A 19,360-nucleotide genomic window follows, 5' to 3' on the forward strand; every position below is an offset into this window, starting at 1 on the left:
AAAATTTTAGGTAATAATGAAAAGGCTGAGAGAATAAATGCAGGAAAAATGTTATATTAAAATGCTCTCTTCCATTACAATTGGGGACTGTTTTCCAAAAAGGTGTAATACCAAGTATGTATGAGTTGAGTGAATTCCGAATTTAGTTTTTTAGTGAATTTAATGTAAGAATATAAACAAAATTTTACCTTGTGTTTTATTCAATATTTAATATGTTATGGAGGAGGAGGAATTGTCATTTCTCACTCTAAGTAGTAGTAGTAAGTAAAAATTATTTGGTGAGATTTATTCAGGAATGGACTAAAGATTGTAAAATATCTTTAATGGTTTATAGTGCTATAACACCTTGCTTATTAAATGCAGTCACATTTTCTTGTTCAGTGAAAGTTACAGTAGTAAATACATTGTGAAATGCAGAGTCAAGGTCAATGGATGCCAAAGCTTTTTTTCTATGCTCACGCCGAGTGGCATAACGCGGTAACGGTAATCTCTGCTTCTCCTACCAGACTTTATTAAAACATTACAACCTTGGCAGGATCACCTTCTGATGGAACAAGATTAACTGTATGGCTGCTGCCGTACAACGTGCTCAGGCAGGTCTCTGTTGAGGGAAGACTGAACGCTTAGCAGATCTGTAGTGACTTTGAGTGATAAGGATTATTTGAAATAACCAAACTGTTTTCAGAATTGGGGCCCTTAGGCTTTTTTCAATCATTTTACAAAATGCTTTTTACTTACTCTGGTGAGGATCAGGCTCCCACTGCAGTCAGAGAGGAGAAGGATGGCAGTGTCTGCCTAACGCAATCATAATTGTCTCTGAAGTTGTACTTTGCAAATGCTGCTTCCTTTTATTAAAGAGGCGATTTATCAAGCAGAACATACGGGGTTTAGCCTGTCTTGGAGATATGGTATAAAGTTAGGAAATAAAGAAAGCAAACATAATTTTGTCTCCCATGTGCGGGGTCTTTGAATATTGTAATAGGTTAATTGGATCATAGAAAGGTTGTTTTCTGAAACGCAGCACAGGTTATAAAGGATAACAGTTTTCCAATGACACGGATGAGGTTTGTTTTGTGGGCATGAAATTCAATAATGGAAAGCTTTTAATAAATATATAATTTACAGAAGACCAAGACTTACATGACAAATGTAGTGTCATATTTAATTTGGGATGCTAGCATGCAGCTACAAGTGATCTACAGATTAACCATTGGTTTTATATGGAAACAGTACAGCAGGCAAAGGATTGCTTATGCAGAATTTGATGTGAAAGCCACAGATTTCATGGAAGGAGCAAAGGGAGAAAAAAGAGCAATACCACTTCTTGATGCTATCCCTTTATTCAGCCTCAAGAGTTCCATAGAAATATTAAGACTGCAAATAATACTGTTTTGAGCTGCAATCACTCTTTCTAGCCATCTTCTATATCTGCAGTAGAACAGCCACAAGGTGACCTCTTCCAGCAGCATGGAGCCTGCAGATGCAATGCTATCAGAGGGAAGACAAGAAAGCAAAGGAGAGGAGTAAAAGTGAGGAAAAGACCTTATTTTTCCCTATGAAGATCTAGGTCTACCTATATTTCTTTCTACAAACTTGATGATGTTCCTGGTGTCTAAAGGAGGGAACTTACTCGTGACATCTCTTTTAACTCCTGGCTCATTCCCTGGACAGGTCCTCCAGAGTCCCTGACAACTGCTGACAAATCCTTTTGTCTAATATTTGGAGTTTTTAGCAGCACAAAGAAAGGCCCTTGAATACCTCAACCTTGATCAGAATGATTCCTGGCTTTTCCTGGGGTGGCAGAAGCTGAGGCCGCCTTGGCAAAGATTTATGAATTATAGATTTCCATGTTCTTTGCCTATATTTTCTTGTATTGTTTTCAATATTATGAAATGGTTATGTCTTTTTCTTAGGCTGACAAAGTATAACTACTCCACGAACCTAAACTCTGTGGGATATGGTGGGAGTGTCTTGGTGTTCTTGCTGTCTTTCCCCTGTGTTGGTTGGGACCTTGTGTGCCCTCCAAGGCAGGGACAGGAGAAACCCAGGATTCACCTGTTCGTGTCTTGTGACTCTTCTTAACCCTTTTTACCCCAATATCATGTTTTTCTTTCCTCTTTATCAATCCTAAGGGTGGCTGTTGCCCTCTCTGCCTGCTTATACTTCATCCCTCCCTTTCCTCTTTCCACCTTTGGTGAACTCTACTGCTGGGCCGATGACTACAGGAAAGCACGCGAGCCCATCTTCCAGCTGAAGAAGACTCTCAAAGCACTGACTTGTGTCAAGGGTGAATTACTTCTTTTCAACAACAGACATCAGGCAAAACGGAAAGAACCAGGAATTGATTTTCTCCATATCTCAGTGGTGCCCTGCTCAATGCACAGTCCCTCATCCCGCCTGAAACCTCTCACCAGTAGTTGATAAGAGTTCAAGAACTTGTTACTAAATACTTTGTAATAACAATTAGTTTTTACTCCATTAGCTCTGCCTGTGATTAGCTACAGCCAAAAGGCATGTGTTATTAACCTCCTTGGAGCTATGTGGGTATGGCTGCTTCTTGCTAAGTTGCTGCATTAATCATGGTCTGTTATATTCAATAGGCCAATTTTGCTTGGTTTTTGTATTGGGGATGAGATGATTTAGCTTGACATTACAGTAACCACTTACAATAGACGATTGTCTCAATATGTTTTCTGACTTGCTTTACATATAAACTTATGACAAAAATAAGCCTGCATATCTTGTTTTACGTTTAGTCTTCTGACCTGATTTTTGTCTGAGGTATTAATGATAATAAATCCACTGGTGGTTTGCCAGGAAATGGAAATACTTAATTGGTTTTTGTTTTCTGTGGCTGACCTGAAAAAAATAAATATTTTCCTGCCAGTGTGGTGTAGTGAGTCAGGCAAGAAATCTTTTTACTGCACTGTGATGACACCTCAAAGGTGGGTTTTTTTTTTTTTTTTACTTTCCAGTCTTTAGAGAGACATTGACTGAAAACATACTCTTGCTTTCTCAACTCTGTACTAGATTTCTCTGAAACAATAAAGAAAACCCCTAAGCAGGTGTTGGTTTTTTTGTTATTATTTCAGGGGCCCAAAGACATGAAGTAGCCTTAATGAATGGGCTGACTGTTAACTTGCACCTCCAGATGGTATGTCCTTACAATGTTTATTTGATGTTGTGTTGAAAAATATTTTTTTCCTTTCTTTGTCAATGTAAACAAAGTGTTTCTGAGGACCTCACAAAGTCAGCACTGGATGATAGCCTAACTTTTTGTAAGCCTTGGGAGATGTATCTTGGATGATGGTTTGGCTTGTGCAAGACCTGTCTCCACTTAATATTAAGCAGAAAAGTTGAATAGAGAAGTATTTTCAGGGAGTCTATAGCAGAAGTTTGAACTGTTTTCGTATGTGTCGCATGTCAGTCTTCAGAGAAGAGAGCTTATTATTTAAGAAACATTTACAAATAGCTTCTCAAATTTTAATTTCATACCATATTTCAGAGTTTAAGAAACAAGAGCTCAACTGTGAGCAAGATAAAGCTGTAATTTCAGTCAGGCTTAAAATTCAGTTGCATACATGAGATGGCATTTTGAGTTGTGCTGGTTCATATACACCTAAAATGTGATAAAGCATCTGATTTTTATTTTTATGACGTAGTGGCCATAAATGTGGTTTCCTCATGCGCAGGTGTCTCTGTGGTTACATACAGCCTGTTTCTGGTTCTGTAGTATTTCCAAAGATTTGGTTCAACTGAATGAAAACTTGAAGATTCATTTTGTGTGGTTCACACAAAAAGATACATTACTCGGATCCACTCCTCTGTAACATGTCTCTGACCTTTGTTAAAATAAGAAACCTGAGGCAGGGAAGGATGGGGCTAAGTACAAGACAATTTACCTGGCTGCTGTGTGCTGAATGAGGTGCAATGCAGCCAGACTTGTGCTAAACTGCTCTGGGTATGCAGCTCATGCTGAACTCAGAGTAACCACTGCTAGCAGGAGGGCTTGTAAGTCTTTTCCTAAACTTCTCAGCATGGTGGCAAGCCCAGCTTGCCTCCACGAGAGGAGCTGAGAAGGAAAGACCGTTTACCTACAGGTACTGAGATGGATGAGAATGAGATCTTTGCAGAAGGCTTAGTTCTTTGGTTGGGCTTGTTTCAGAGGGGCAGATGATTTAATAACTAATGTTTTAGGGCAGGAATGGAAATCAATTCCTTTTCACTGTTTGCTCCTCTTCAGCCGCCGCTTTTGCTTGCGGGATGGAGCTGGGTGAAATCCCAGCTTCCCTGGCCGCAGTCAAAGCTTTGACATCGATTCCTGTAAGTGCAAGTTTTCACTGCTGGATTTTTGAGGCCTTTGTTATGGATATATGAAATACAGTATTGTAACACTTTCCTACTTTGATAAATGTTATATGGACAAAGAAATATTTGTAATTTCTAGGGGATTCTCTGTAGTCTGCATGAAAGTAAAACAGTCTTTATTAAGTTACATGCTGGGAGCATCTCTCATCTCTGCTTAGATACATTTTAACATTTTTTTTTTTGTTCTTAACAGCTATCTTTCTTTAAGCCTACTCCAAGACGCTGTAAAATTCTTCTAGAAGCCAGAGCCTTTCCCTCTGACCATGTAAGAAATTAATATTTCACCATATTTGTATTATTAATCATATTTTTCCAAAGAATATCTGTAGCCTGATTTGAATATTTATTAGCTCATCTTGTCCAAGTAACATTACAATAAAAAAATCTGTCAGAAGCTTTTGAGTTCAGCATATTTTACAGATTGTAGCTTTATTCCTTTTGTTCAAATAAAAAATGTTACAAGAGGAAAAGATTGAATGGGTACATTGATTTATTAGTCTTTTTAAAGACATTGAGCAAACTACTGGCCTAAATCAACTGAAGTTGTAAATGTTTTATTAATTCTTGTTGCTGTTTTACTTTATGAAACCAAATCAATACAAACTGACAACATTAACGCTTATATATCCCCAGACAGAGATGGAAATGTTTGTTCTTAGCACTTTAGATTACTAGTTCAAACATAATTTGTCTGCTGTGAAATAGGAGACAATAGCCCGTGCATCACAGCTTAGAGCAAATTAATCTTTGGGTTTGTGGCCCACTGCTACTTTATCATCAACTCCGTAAACTCATGGAAATTGATAACAAATTTGATCTCTAAGGTGAGATAAAAATGACTCAAGCTACTAACAGGTTTATTTGTAATGAAGATGGCGGCACAGATGTATAAACTTCAAATTGCCTTTATTCTAAGTAATGTTCATATTAATCCCATGTTTGTTCCAGGTACATTTGTACATTTGGACTCCATTTTCTAAATTTCTATGGCACTTCAGTAATAACCTGTGCAACCACTATCACTTCAGTCCCTGTTATGTAATTTTAAGATAGTTTATAGTATTATCCAATGATTTTTATGCTATCTCCAGAACCATTATTTATTGATAAAATCAGTGGGTAGGATTTTAAAAAGTAGCCTGAGAGTTGAGAGCTCGCATTTCCTCCCAGCTGTGCATCAAATCTAAGAGGTGAGATAGCATGGGACAGCATATATGTGCTGGCCAAACCTCGTTTGCGTTGGCAGACGTGCATATGTGACAGCCTGGGATTTAACATGTGTTACCAAGAAAATTGGGTACCCAGGGCTCCTGGAGAGGCAATGTTCAGCCTTCTCTGTGGCTGTGATCCAGGTGGACTTTGCTCACTGGAATCTGGTGAAGCACATCCACCACCACATTTCCACCCTCATTCTACTCCATGAACTTATCCTGTAGGATTTAGACTTTGACTTTATCCTTGCTGTCTGGCATCTTTTTCAAACCAAAGGAAATCCAGACAGTTTTCAGTGAAGTTGTATTAGGCTTTCAGGTGTTAATTTTAGTGAAAGGCAGGCAGCTGAATCCCTTTTCTGAAGTTCTGACGTGTCTTTTTTCTTTTAGTTGTTTTATTATGTAATTGTGCTAACAAGTTCTGCATGGAAATCTCTTCCAGTATGCTGTTGAGTCCCAACTTCGACTTCACAGACTTGATGTGGAGAAATGCATGCTCATGATGCAGCCACGGGAGGTTGGTGAGAAATATGTTCAGTTCTGCTTGCTATTGTTAAGGGCAGAAACGTATTTCATACGTTCTCAAACATTCTAGTGTCTGTCTGCAGAAGTTATAATCTGTTTCTACCAATACTTTTAGGTAAAATTGATGAATCATGTGTTCTGTTTCTGTTTATATTTTTTGGTATAAGACCCCATTTTATAATTGTCTGGTTCAACTAGTACGTTTGCCTTATAGAACAAAAAAATGTTTTCTCTGTTTTTCCTGTTTGCAAAGCAACAATGACAGCATCCTAAGAGAACTGCAAAACATAGTAGCTCATTGAGAAACCCCAATGTCCTTTTAATGTCCTAAGGTAAAAGATTGCTATAACATGAACAGCAGCAGTCTGTATCAGCACAGGCTAAGGAAAAGGTCTGCTTTGAGTAATATGCAATTCAGATTAATTTGAAAGACTGCCTTGCTTCACTTTTGCAGTACTAAGAACTTTGCCACCTGACTATAAACTGATGGTGACCTTTTGTTTCTGAAATCTGAGTCATCTTGTGAGTAAAGAGCCCACTCTTGAACGCTTGATAGATTTGCAAAGATTGTTGAGATAATAACAGTTACTTGCAATTCAACAGTCTTGCCCAAGCTCTTTTCAGTAACAATTCTAATTTAATTCTAGGTTTTCTCTGCCTAATTGATCCCTAGGTGGTGGTATATTTTACATGATCCCTTGCTAGGAAAATGAGAAGAGGATGGGGCAGTAATTTTCGCATAAAGAATCAAGAATGAGGGGTTTTATTTTGGTTGAGATTCCTCTGTATTTAATGACCCCAGGTTTGGGGATTTTTGTACTTTTGATGATGTGAGACTTATTGTTTTTGAAATATAAATATGGCAGGTTTATAATAGCTTCCTGTGGGATACAAAGTTTATCAGAAAAGTACAGAATGAACCTGATAGACAACTTTCAAGTCTTGTCGGTGCCACAAATTTCAGATGCCACATAAAAATCATTATATATGCTGTTAGCACCAGGATTTTTTTTTACTGTAAATTAAAACTGTCTGGAATATTAAAGAGTATGAAGCATGATAGAATACGAAGTGAATAGACTTTTTATAACTGGCACCTTCAAGATAAGTTTGCTAATGATTTTTTTTTTTTTTTAGGTAACTTACTCATAGGCTACCTCATAGCACTACCTTTGTATATCATTACCATGTTAAGGATTTGCTTTTGATCTCCTTATGCAAGCAGCACAGCTCATGGTAAAATATAGATTATGAAATAAGAAATGACAGTTTCATTACTGCCAGAGTTAATGTGAAATGTGTGCTTTAACTTTGTTTTAGGGGGAGGAGACCTTGAGGACTGAAGATATCCTTGCTGTAATTGAGAAGGAAGGGGACTCTATTGCTGTCATTCTGTTCAGTGGGGTGCAGTACTACACAGGACAGTTGTTTGACATCCCTAGAATAACAAAGGCTGGCCAAGAAAAGGTAGGATTGCTTCAGACCTGTCCTTTTAACATCAATTTTAGATCAATTTTCCTCATGAAATATTTTTAATTTCAACTTTTTGTGGAACAAAAGAGATCACACATAGAAACCTGTGGGTCTCTGATAAAAAGTAAAAGCATTCTGTGCCTAGATCCTTTGGGGGCTGTGTGATGCATGAAGAAATAGCCCTGTGAGAGCAATCTTGCACATGTGACTTAAATGTATGGAGAGATAATTCGTTACTCTTAACTTCTACAGGGCTTTTCCTGAAGGACAGAATTTCAAGAGGTTCAATGGAGAGAGAGGAAGTAATCACAGCTTGATTCATAGAATCATAGGATGGTTTGGGTTGGAAGGGACCTTAAAGACCATCTAGTCCCAACCCCCCTGCCATGGGCAGGGACACCTTCCACTAGCCCAGGTTGCTCAAAGCCCCGTCCAACCTGGCCTTGAACCCTTTAGGGAGGGGGCAGCCACAGCTTCTCTGGGCAACCTGTGTCAGTGTCTCACCACCCTCACAGTAAAGAATTTCCTACTTATATCTAGCCTAAATCTACCCTCTTTCAGTTTAAAACCGTTACCCCTTGTCCTATCCCTACACCCCTGATAAAGAGTCCCTCTCCAGCTTTCCTGTAGCCCCCTTGAAGTACTGGGAGGCCACTATAAGGTCTCCCTGAAGCCTTCTCTTCTCCAGGCTGAACACCCCTAACTCTCTCAGCCTGTCCTCACAGGGGGGTGCTCCAGCCCCCTGAACATATTTGTGGCCTCCTCTGGACCTGCTCAAGCAGGTCTGTGTCTTTCTGATGTTGGTGCCCCCAGAGCTGGACCCAGCACTGCAGGGGGATCTTACAGGAGCGGAGTAGAGGGGGAGAATCCCCTCCCTCGCCCTGCTGCCCACACTGCTCTGGGTACAGCCCAGGACACGGTTGGCTTTCTGGGCTGCGAGCGCACATTTCTGCCTCACAGTCAGTTTTCCGTCCACTTCTCCGCAGGGCTGCTCTCAGTACATCCTTATCCCAGCCTTGTTGAATTCCATGAGTTTTGCACAGTCCCACCTCTCCAGCCTGTTTAGGTCCCTCTGGATGGCACGTCCCTTCCCTCTGGGGTTTTGACCACACCACGCAGCTTGGTGTCGTCATTGAACTTGCTGAGGGTGCACTCAATAATCTCTTTAAAAGTTAGTTTGTATTAGATTTCTGCTTTTTTTTGGCAGACTTTAATGATGTTCTTCCTTTCCCACAGTCATGCTGTGGCAGTTCTTGCCCCCAGTGAGCAGGGAGGTGAGCTCCCCATGGAGTCAGCAGTGTTCAGACTCAGCTGATCAGTTTTCTGGAGACAGGCACAATGTGGAGCATATCAACGTCACAAGATGACTGTATTTTAATGATGACTCAGCCTTCAGAGCTTGCAGGCTCTGTAGACATAGCTGTAAAACTTCTTTAACCATCTGAATTGCTTTAGGAATCCAGGAGAAAATAGTTTTTAATTAAGTCTTCTTATCAATAGGAGGTCACTAGACTTTCTGTAGGGGCAGTCTTTTACTGGATGTAACTTATCTCATATGAGATTAAACCACTCAAGGATAAACTTATTTAGTATTACTGGATTTTGGCAAAACAGCTAACTATTTATATTTGATGTTTTAACTGTCTGGAGAGGTTCCTGGCTCACAACAGGCTGTACATCTTCTGTTGCTGTAGGTTTGGCAGTGGAAATTTTTCTGGAGGTCAGGGAGTAAGTTATGCTGCTGGAAAGTGATGGTAAAGTCTCCCCTGGGAGAGCAGAGCAGGTGTGAGAGCTAGTGCAGGGCCCGTGGGATATGAAATGGGAATGTTGTCACAGAGCAGCACCTGGCAACAAAATTGGTCCTGAACACAGTACAAAACAAGACCGACTTCTGACATGGATGCAGAAAACCAAGGAAAAAGGAAATGGGGGGAGTCAGCTGCAGGGGAAAACGGGTCTGTGTATTAGCTTCACGCAGCTCTAAGAGCAACACCTTTGTGGGGTCTTCCTTGAGGGTCTTCCAGTACTCTTTGTTCACCACAAATAATCAAAAGGCTATACTGAAATGTTTGAAAGAGAAGATAGGTTATTAATAAGATGATGCCACCCACTGATCTACTAGTTCTCACTCTTGGTGGCAGCAAAGCTTTTGTCCAGCCACCGATGCCTATAATGCTTGTTCCTCGAAATCTGCTCTGTGATGTGTCTGAGAGAGAGAAATATTTTTTCTCTACTGTAAATATCAACAACTTGGGAAAAGCCTGTCATCTTACCACCTCTCTAAAGATGCTCTCTGGACTGTGAGACGCAGGCTTAGATGAGTGGAGGTGATGCAGTTTCACTGAAAACTATAAACTACCCCAAAGTGGCTGAGAACCTGTGTTCTGGGGAAAATCAGTCACTGATAGTTCATTATATAGAGCTAAATGGATTTGCTGTTTATATTATCTGAGGAGATAACCAGGACTTGGTGGAGACAGCTTAAAATGTCTATTAAGTAGTGCAAATAATAATATTAACTCAGGGGTATGTGCTTCCACATAGATATACACAAAGACACCACATACTTATACAGAGACTGTATGATGTTACTGAAGAGGAGAGCAATTTCTGACGGCAGTTCAGTACTCCAGCAGGCTCAGATAGACGTCAAAGGCCTGTTTCCACCTGCATGCCTGTTTGAAAGGCCATAATGTAGAAGTTAATCTCTTCTAGAAATTTTTAAAAAGGGGAGAAAAACCCCCAACAATTTAATTGCCAGCCCCTTTGTGGTTAGAGCATGTAGGACTGGGATCCAGGTAGATTCATGATCTAAAATGTCATCAGTGTCTTTAAAAAGCAATTCAGCCTGAAGAACTGCTTGAGTACCCATGAAGCTTGAAAAGCATGAGTTAGCCCTGGTTTTATTTCCCTGCTGTTACACTCAGCTCAATGTCTTTACAAATCCTGTCCCCTGGGTTAAGTGATGTTTATATGTTTCTACAAACCACTATGCAACATACTGTTACACCACACTTAAACATCTGCATATGGCAAATATTTGCTTGAACAGCTACTAAATCAGCGATTCATGAAGAGTTTGCTGTCTTAATATTGGTAAAGAAGTAGTCCTGCATCATGCTGCTTCTCTTGGTCTCAGGGCTTCTAGTTACCAAAAAGCCCAAAATGTTGGATGCTCAAAACCAATTGGTCCCTCTCCTCTTTTCCCGGGTCGGAGCTGATGTTGGGACCTGCCTTTGGGTTAGAGGAGAACAAGAAAACAACTGTTGAACAAGAATCATTAGCATCTATGTAACATGTATGGGCTTAATTTTTGTTTGGTGGCATTCAACGAGTCCCTGTCCCCAGGCTGAGAAGCTTTCAGGACAGTAGGTGTGTGGACTTAAAGACCATACCTCCTTCCAGAGCTTCTGGACCTGATGAAACCAACAGTGGTTAGAACAATTGTCTTATACATGACATATTATCACAAAAAACTGGAAGTCCTTTAAAATTTATATTAAAAGAGTATAAGCCTGAGAAGTCATGTTCATAGCAAAAATGCAAGGCTCCTCTTCCTGGTGATGAAAGGTGGTGATTGACCCCATGCTTATGAACAGAAAATAGGGTGGGGAGAGCTGACAAGCAAGAAAGTCAGAAGGGGAAAATACAAGGTGGAAGTGTCATTTGAGAAGGAAAAAAATGACTTGTCAGCCAGTGTAGCAGAGAGAAAAGTCCTACACAGATGGTCTTAATAATTCTTTTAATGTACAATTGAAATAAAATCTGCAATATTGTGCCCTATCAGGGCTTGGCTAGAGATTTGAGCTGCGAGCTCAGGAGGTCTGGAAAATATCCTAGGATTCTTGAGGTCAATCATTTATGAATTAAGTTACTGATTCCCTTTTACATTTTTTAAGCCAATTTCCTAAGTTCTCTACATACGTTAAGATTCCTCCCAGAGTGAAAGCTCTGCACATAGACAGCTTCATTAAGTCATTAAATATTAAATGAACTAAATTAAGCTTGAAAAATTACCTCAGGCTATTTTTCCATCTTAGGTCTCTCAGATAAATCAAAATTACTACGTATTGTGCAAGAGACTCATCAGCAGGCTGAAGGGGATGTAACAGTTTTCCTTGTTTCATACTTTTGAGCTTGCTCTAGAGGATGGAGGGAGTTGAGTCATTTTATTCTTCAAGTGAAGAAATGGCTGACTTCTAGGACACTCTAGCTTTCAAATATAATTTTCATTTCATAAGTTATATTGTACTTTCTACTGACTCTGTACCGTATGTAAAGTATTTTAATCTCTTGAGTCCCAGTAGGAAGAGCTTTAAGATCCTTCATCTTCATTTCTTTTCCTGTCTCTCTTTCTAAATGTCCCAGCTTTGCTGGTGTGAAGCTGTCATTTCTCTTCCTCTCTCCAAATGTCATTGTCCATGCTGAGTTGTTACCTGCTGGTTATCAGCAGCTACCCAGACACTTTGCAGAAATGACTTTTAGATGTTAGAATAAAACGGAAGAGGCAGGGGAGAGCACATGTCCTCTTCTTCGCCCAGAGCAGATGGAGAGCTCTGTTTTCCCCCGAGTCTAGGGAAGCAACATTCCCACGCAGTCCTTGTTCTGCGTGGCTTGTGCAGGGAGAGCTGTTTCAGTTTGTTTTACTTTTTCCATGCAATCTGTGTGGCTAAACATTTGCTGTTTGTGCTACTCGAGTGCCAGACGCCTTCCCGGGAAAGCAAACCAGCACCACCCATCTTGCAGATGATGACTTGAACAAAATGGTACGAGTGGGTGTTTCTGAGGCGATGCAGGAAACCTGTCAGCACTGAACCCAGATTTTCAGGCTATGTCTTGTAGTAAGTTAAATAGTGCCCAGTAGGATTTACCAACCAATTTCAAAGTGTTGGGAAGCAGTTAAAGCAGTCAGGAAGACAACCTATGGGTGGTATGTTGGTGGCTGTTCTGTTTGAGGGCTACAAACCCACAGTGTGGGTGCAAGATGATCTATTCCAGCCAGTGTCAGTGCCCAAGAAAGTTTGTGTGTGTTGAGGTTACAGGTACGTAGGTTACAGGTTATAGACATGGCTACGGAGGCTTGTTACACTATCCTGACTGCGAGGACATCCAACCTGCTGGTGTCCTAAGGAGTCTTGTCTTACCTCCCATCTACTGTATTTTCCTAACTTGTCATCTTGTGCTTGAGCGTGTTTTTTAATAGAGTTTATCCTTTACTGACAGGGAAAGGGCAACTAATTTTAACACAAGACTTAGCATAGAATTAAATTCCTTACAGGCTTTTTCTTATGAACAACTACCATTTTTTGTTTGTTTGTTAATGTACTGCCAGACACATGTGTTCTGCAAGACTCTAAGCATATCATGTTTTTCCTGGTTTCTACTGCAATCAGCGAATCTATCGTAGAAGTTCTTCAAAAAAGTTTGAAAAAGTTTGTGTGGGATGTATGTATGAAGGGATAGCTGTAAATGTTGAAATCCAGTCAACTGAAGTTTTGAAGTTAATGCCTTAAAACCCTGTGAAAACTTCTCATTCACTAGCAGATTTGCTTGAGTTTGCTGTGTCTTATTTCTCTGAACCAGGGCCACTTTACCTCTGAATGAGAGCATTCCCACAGGCATTTAGTGTGCTTCAGCTTCTTTGCATTAATTCACCATTTCACTTGATTTGTCTTAATTCACTTCTGTATGTCCCTGTGAAGACAAGCCACCAAGGGTATGAAAGCTAGGCTATTTATTGGAACTTGGTTTCCTATCATTCAAATGCTATGTCACTGAGTTTTCTTCCCATCGTTTTGGAGCGACTTATCAAGCCGGTAACTTCAACGCCTCCATTAGAATTAGTGTGTCACATCTTAAAATGCTGCTTTGTTCAAATTGTTATCTAGTTTATATAGAAGATTAAATATACCAAAGTACTGTTTAAATAATTTAGCTAAGGCTCCCTTCATGCAAGAAACAGCAAGAGATTCTTAAAAGAAATGCTCTGTTTTATTATTGGACGTTGATTTTTCTGAAGACTCTGCTCTCACTCTTATTCCTACCATGCTGCTTACAAGTCGGCTGTTTGTGTTTTAAAAGCAAAATGCAAAATAGCATTTAATTTGTAGTCCAGGCACAAAAGACAGTTTTACTTCTCTGCACTTAAATAAATAGCAAAGCTTGGAAGACGTTTTTAGTTTAAAAATGCTGCCATCCAGTGGTTATTTTGTGTGTAAAACTGCTACTTTTTGATCTATACATCTATGGTCCTTACATGCTTTTTTTTTTTTTTTTTCCCCCCCAGTGCCCTATGCAAATTGTGATTATGACAAATACAACACTTTTCACAGAGAAATGACAGAATTCTTTTGTAACTTTTCAGGAACAAGTACAAGAGTCCTTAAAGATCAAAGTGTTGCGTAGGCTGCTATCTCACCAATTTGGATTCTCAAAGACCAAGATCCTCACAGTTTAAATATCAGGAAGACCTTAAATATAAGTATATAATGGAATGTAATTGTTCATGAGTGACCAGCATCATTATGTACATTACTATTTTGTCTCTGCCTAGAGCTTGTGATGCCATACAACAGTTTGAAATTATGCATTCTTTCTGAATACTTATTTCAAGTGATTCCGCTTTAATGCATGAGAAAAAAACTTAAGCATCTAAACCATATCCAAGAGTCCTTGAAGACAAGCCCACAGAACAATTAATGATTTCTACATGTATCTAGGGTATAGAAAACTTGTTTCTAGTAATAACTCAAAACAGATGGGACTTGATAGTATGCCTATATAGAGAGCAAGTAAAGCTCTAAAGATGTTTTTTCAAAATAATCTTATAGTGATGATTATCTTGATAAGTGTTATATTAATTATCTCTTTCCTGCAGGGTTGCTTTGTTGGATTTGACCTGGCTCATGCTGTTGGGAATGTAGAGCTTCATTTGCATGACTGGGGAGTAGATTTTGCCTGCTGGTGCTCTTACAAGGTAAAATGGATTCACTGTTTGAGACTATTTTCCATAATGTTACTTATATGATGGGTCAGCAAACAGGTCAGATGAATAAGAACTGTACCTGAACTGTTGATCAAGACTGGCTGAATGTTTGAACCAGCCACAATAAGGAGATGGACACTGACTTCAGTGGTGACTGCATTACGAGAGGTTCCAAAAGATAATAGTGGTAATAACCTGCAAGGTCTGGTGGATGTGAGATGGATGCTAGTGGTGGTTAAATATTTGCTCTGAAGCACACTCTGCTATGCAGCCACAGTATCAGAGTCTCTTCTCTTATTTCCCACACTGAGAAGGTCTTGTGGCTATAGGATTTTCTTAAGTGGTCTGTAAAGAAGAGAATATTCTTGCCTAAACTTAAATAATTTCAGATCACAGAAAAAGGTATCTTTAGTTCCTTTGACTTCTCTTGAGATTAAGAATTGACAGATATAGTCAGATTAATTGTTTGATGACTTTGCCATATGTATTATGACATGGGACTGTTTCAGCCGTATTTCAATTTTCTAGCCTTTTGTCTGTTAGACTTCAAATATCATATGTAAGCCAAGAAAGATATTTTTGGAACTAGTCTGAAAAAATATATCTGCTTTTACCTACATCAGCACTTTGAGACAAATGCTAAGATCTCCTGCTAGAAAGCACTAGAAATGTTAAAATTAGTCTGTTTTAGAGTGGGATGAGGGAAGGAAAACAATACGTTACAGATAATGAGCATGATGTGCACATGTTGATTTATTCTTTGCAGTATTTAAATTCTGGAGCAGGAGGCCTTGCTGGTGCCTACATTCATGAGAAGCATTTCCAGAGTATTAAACCAGCGTAAGTATATATCTATACCCAAATAAAAGGTGCTGTGAAGATTAAATTGGAAAATAACTTCTCTTTTAGTTGACATCTGAAAGTGAGTGTACAGATTCCTAGTCACAGACTACAGACATGTGTTTCTATGTCTATATGTATGTATATATGTAAAGATTTGTAGAAGAAATTCCCTGCTTCAGAAAAACCTCATTGGGCTATTATTTGTTACTGATGTCTTGCATCAATGAAAAAGATAGTGCAAGTTTAGATAATTTGGTTATCTGAATTTATTTTCTCAGATGGGCTATTTTATGTTAATTTTAGTAAATTTTGAAATTGTTAATGTACATGCTCACATCTTAATTACATTTTCTCCTTGGAGTCTGCTATCAGTTCTAAACTAAATATAATCATAAAAGAGAATGTTTATAATACTAAAAACAAGTAGCTTAAATCATGCCTATGAGACTGCTTAATGTAAAGAGAATATTTATCATCTTCCTTTAAAAATGGATTTTTAAAAATCATTGGTTGGTGAACAAAATCAAAGGCAATTTCAACTCTGTCTAATAGCCCTTTAATACTGGCATGTTTTTATTAAAATGCTATCCACCAGTAAAGCTAGGAAGCATTACATGGAGATCTGTGTTCTCAAAGGCTGTAAAATCCATGAAAATCTGTCCTATCAACTGAGGTTAGCTGAATTAAAAAAAATACTTGTTATTTAAAATGTTGTATGGTTGTACTCTGTGTATATTAAGAACAGTAGGACCAACACTTTTAATGCACCAACAAATGTAAACGTTTCTTTTTGGCTATAATGCTTGGAGAGATTGCTGGCACTTACTTTTATTTTAGTTTGAAGAAGGCAAGCTAAATCAGGTTTCAGAGAGAAATAATATTATAATAAGCAGCTTTGCTGCACTATGTGCTGGTTTCAGACCGTCTAGACTCTCAGGAGATAACAAAATAATGCCGATAAGTTCTTCTCAGTCACCTATAACAGGAAACTCATTAGGATGACATATGGCCTGTTGTGAGCTGATTTGTTCCTCACATGTGAACACTGGCAAAATATTCCTAATAACTGGACATTTCTTCTGGAAATTTTTTTTTATGGTTCTCCGTTAGCCAGGTGCAGGTATTTCTCCCATGGCCACACTTCTGGATCCCGGCTGTGGGGAGCTGAGAAGATGCTGAGCAGTGAAAAAATGTGGGCCAGCTAGAAATCACCAAATAGCAATAAGAGGAATTAATATATCTCAAGGACTTTGAGTCTTTTTTCCTCCTTGATGAAATTTTGAAACCTCTGTGAGGGTTCTAGCTTGGTATTGTCGGTAAGAGCTTAAATTAATTTTTCCTGAACCAGCTTCTTCATACATAGTCATTAACTTGTGTACTGAATTTGGATACTGAATATCTTAAATACAGTTGCCGATATGAAATAGGCTTTTTCAGCCAGGGCCCATTTAAGGATATAATTCCAGACTTCCTGCACAGACCCTTTGCATTATTTTATCATAGTTATTTCATATTCCCTGAGATTTGATAATCACTCATCAAATTGTGGTTAATATGCCCCAGTTGCATTACTTTTCTTTCTTTTCCGCATCAGACAGCCATTTCAGGTCTCCAAATAAGGCAGTGAGACAAAGGGGAATTTGTCTATGTCAAAGTATTCAATTTTATAGCTGATTTAAATGCAGAGCAATTTGCTGTATGTTGTACAATCAAATAGAGTGGAATTTAACTGCTCTGGAAGTTGCAGGTTTTATGTTGTATCTAAAAAGTCTTTGGCTGTCATCTGAATCAAGGATGACACCCAGTGGCCAGACAACTTCACTCAAAAACAGAAACACCAAATAATTTTGTTTCTTTGCATTTCAGCCCACACATAAGCAGGTAATTAAATTCCAATCCTGCTGATATCCTTTGTCATTTAAACTATCTGAAATATAGTTTTTAACTCATGGCCAATATTATGCAAGTCACTATACCCACCTATATAGATTTCTTTAATTCGTCTCATCCTTCATATTTTCTGCAAGCTATTGACTAGGTGGTTATTTTTATATGGAAATAATGTATTGTATTTTAATACAAAAACGTATGTTCTGACCGTAATTCAAAGAGGCAGACCCAGAATGTTGGCCAAGTGCCTTTGTCTGTTAGTGGCTGAGACAGGGGCACAAAGGACTTAATTGAAAACTTAACAGCTCAATCCAAAATTCTAATTTTAAACCCCCAAGCCCAGCGACTGTCCATCACCAAAGTAATTTCGATATTTTGTTTCAACTTCCCTTAATTTTGTGAGCATATTTTGTCCATGCCCAGAGCTGTGTAAGCAAACAGGCTCTCACATTGTAGTTACACCCTGTTTCAGAAACTGGGTTGCCCTCCAGCTGGTTCCCATGGGTGCTGCTCCATCCAGAGCTTGCTTCCTGGACAGCAAAACACTTGTTTGCTGCTGCTTTCTTTTAAAATGCAACTAGGGAGGGATTTATTTAATAACCTTACTACCAGCAGCTAGGGCCATGCCAAACCTGCTTTCTGCTTTGAGTCTGCAGACCAAGGTTGTGGCAGCCTAACTGCAAACGTATGCCTGGTGTTATTCAGGAATACCATGGCATGTTCCAGCAGCCAAAAGGCAACACCAATCCCACTTCTTTATGGATGTGCAAGCTTCCTACAAGAATTTTGGAAGCTGGTAATTCATGAACTTGCCCAAGAGCAAGGTTTGATCCTTGGGTCTGATGGCTGGCAGATGGAGGCTATGGACAGTACAGACGTGTATGTCCCCTATGTAACCACAAGTACTGTCCTGCACTCTCTGGCTTAATTAGGGATAGTTCTCTAAATCATTACAAGGGCTGTGGTTCTAAAAGTTACATGTTGTAACCATCCTAATTAACATCTGTACCCAAGTATATTGGGTAGTCCTTTGTTAGTCCCCTGTCTTTCTTCCTAGAGCAGTAAAACTGAATGAATCTGCCATATATGGGTCCAATATACCCCTATTCTCTCATGATCTTACCTCCTTTGAAGTCTTTTAATACTTGGATAGCTTTTTTAATACCTGTTCTATATATCACAATGCAATATATTCTTGGCTAATTGTGCTAGAGTGATTTCTCTGTGGGAAGGTTTCAAATAAAAAAAGACTTGACCAGGGCAGAGCTATGAAACACTACTGAAACCGTTTGGTCAGTGCAGACTGATCCTGTGCCACCAAGTTTCCACACAAATGCAGTTATGTTGCAGAGGGGAGGTTTCCAAGACACAGAGAGCACTAAGGTGACCTACTAATACTGAAATTTTGCTTGACTAGCTTTTTGGGCTCCAGAAAAGTGGCTTTTTTTTTTTTTTTTTTCTTCTCCTGTTTCTCAATTTCTCCATTTATAAAAAGAAGGACAACTAAAATCTACCAAGCAAGTTAGCTATACAGAAAGGTGAATGTTTGTGAGCACACAGGATAGAAGGTACAGGAGAATTCAAGTGTTCACAACAGAGTATCTGCAGTTGCAAATGTGCAGTGAGTTCAGCTCTGCTGTCAGCTGGCATAAGGAACAGGGAGGAACAAACTCAGAGTCCTGAGATAGAAGAATAAAAAAAAAAAAAATTGATTTAGTCAAATCCCTGTATGAAAAAGTAAGGCACAATTTAAAAAGATGAAAGAGAAATAAATGTATGTAAAGCAGCCAGGAGAATAATAGATAAGCCTTGGCAGAGGATTAAATGAAAATTGTACACAGTCTAGTGTTTAAAATGAAAGGATTTATCAAGACTTAACTTTAGCACAGACTAGCAGCAGGTAGAGTTTAAAAATAAAAAGTTTGTGTGATGTGAAGAAATGCTGTATGTGCAGGAAACAGCTGATGTCCAAAGAACGTGTCAGCTTTTACTATAGGATAAAAAAAGTATCAAAGAACAAGAAACAAAAAGGTAACTATTTCATACCAGCTTTGAGAAACACAAT

General features: G+C 38.9%; 1 protein-coding gene across 3 annotated transcripts in view; it reads left to right on the top strand.

Moving 5' to 3' along the window:
- Window positions 1–19,360, top strand: part of KYNU (kynureninase) — a 62,531-nt gene that overhangs the window by 22,833 nt on the left and 20,338 nt on the right. For all 3 annotated transcript variants that reach the window (XM_074872337.1, XM_074872336.1, XM_074872338.1), the window contains exons 5-10: window positions 3,093–3,154; window positions 4,562–4,633; window positions 6,022–6,096; window positions 7,425–7,571; window positions 14,455–14,553; window positions 15,329–15,402. In XM_074872337.1, the coding sequence (XP_074728438.1) occupies window positions 3,093–3,154; window positions 4,562–4,633; window positions 6,022–6,096; window positions 7,425–7,571; window positions 14,455–14,553; window positions 15,329–15,402 (529 nt within the window). The remainder of the gene's footprint in view (window positions 1–3,092; window positions 3,155–4,561; window positions 4,634–6,021; window positions 6,097–7,424; window positions 7,572–14,454; window positions 14,554–15,328; window positions 15,403–19,360) is intronic.

The sequence above is a fragment of the Strix uralensis genome, chromosome 6, assembly GCF_047716275.1.
Source record: "Strix uralensis isolate ZFMK-TIS-50842 chromosome 6, bStrUra1, whole genome shotgun sequence".
Lineage (NCBI taxonomy): Eukaryota > Metazoa > Chordata > Aves > Strigiformes > Strigidae > Strix > Strix uralensis.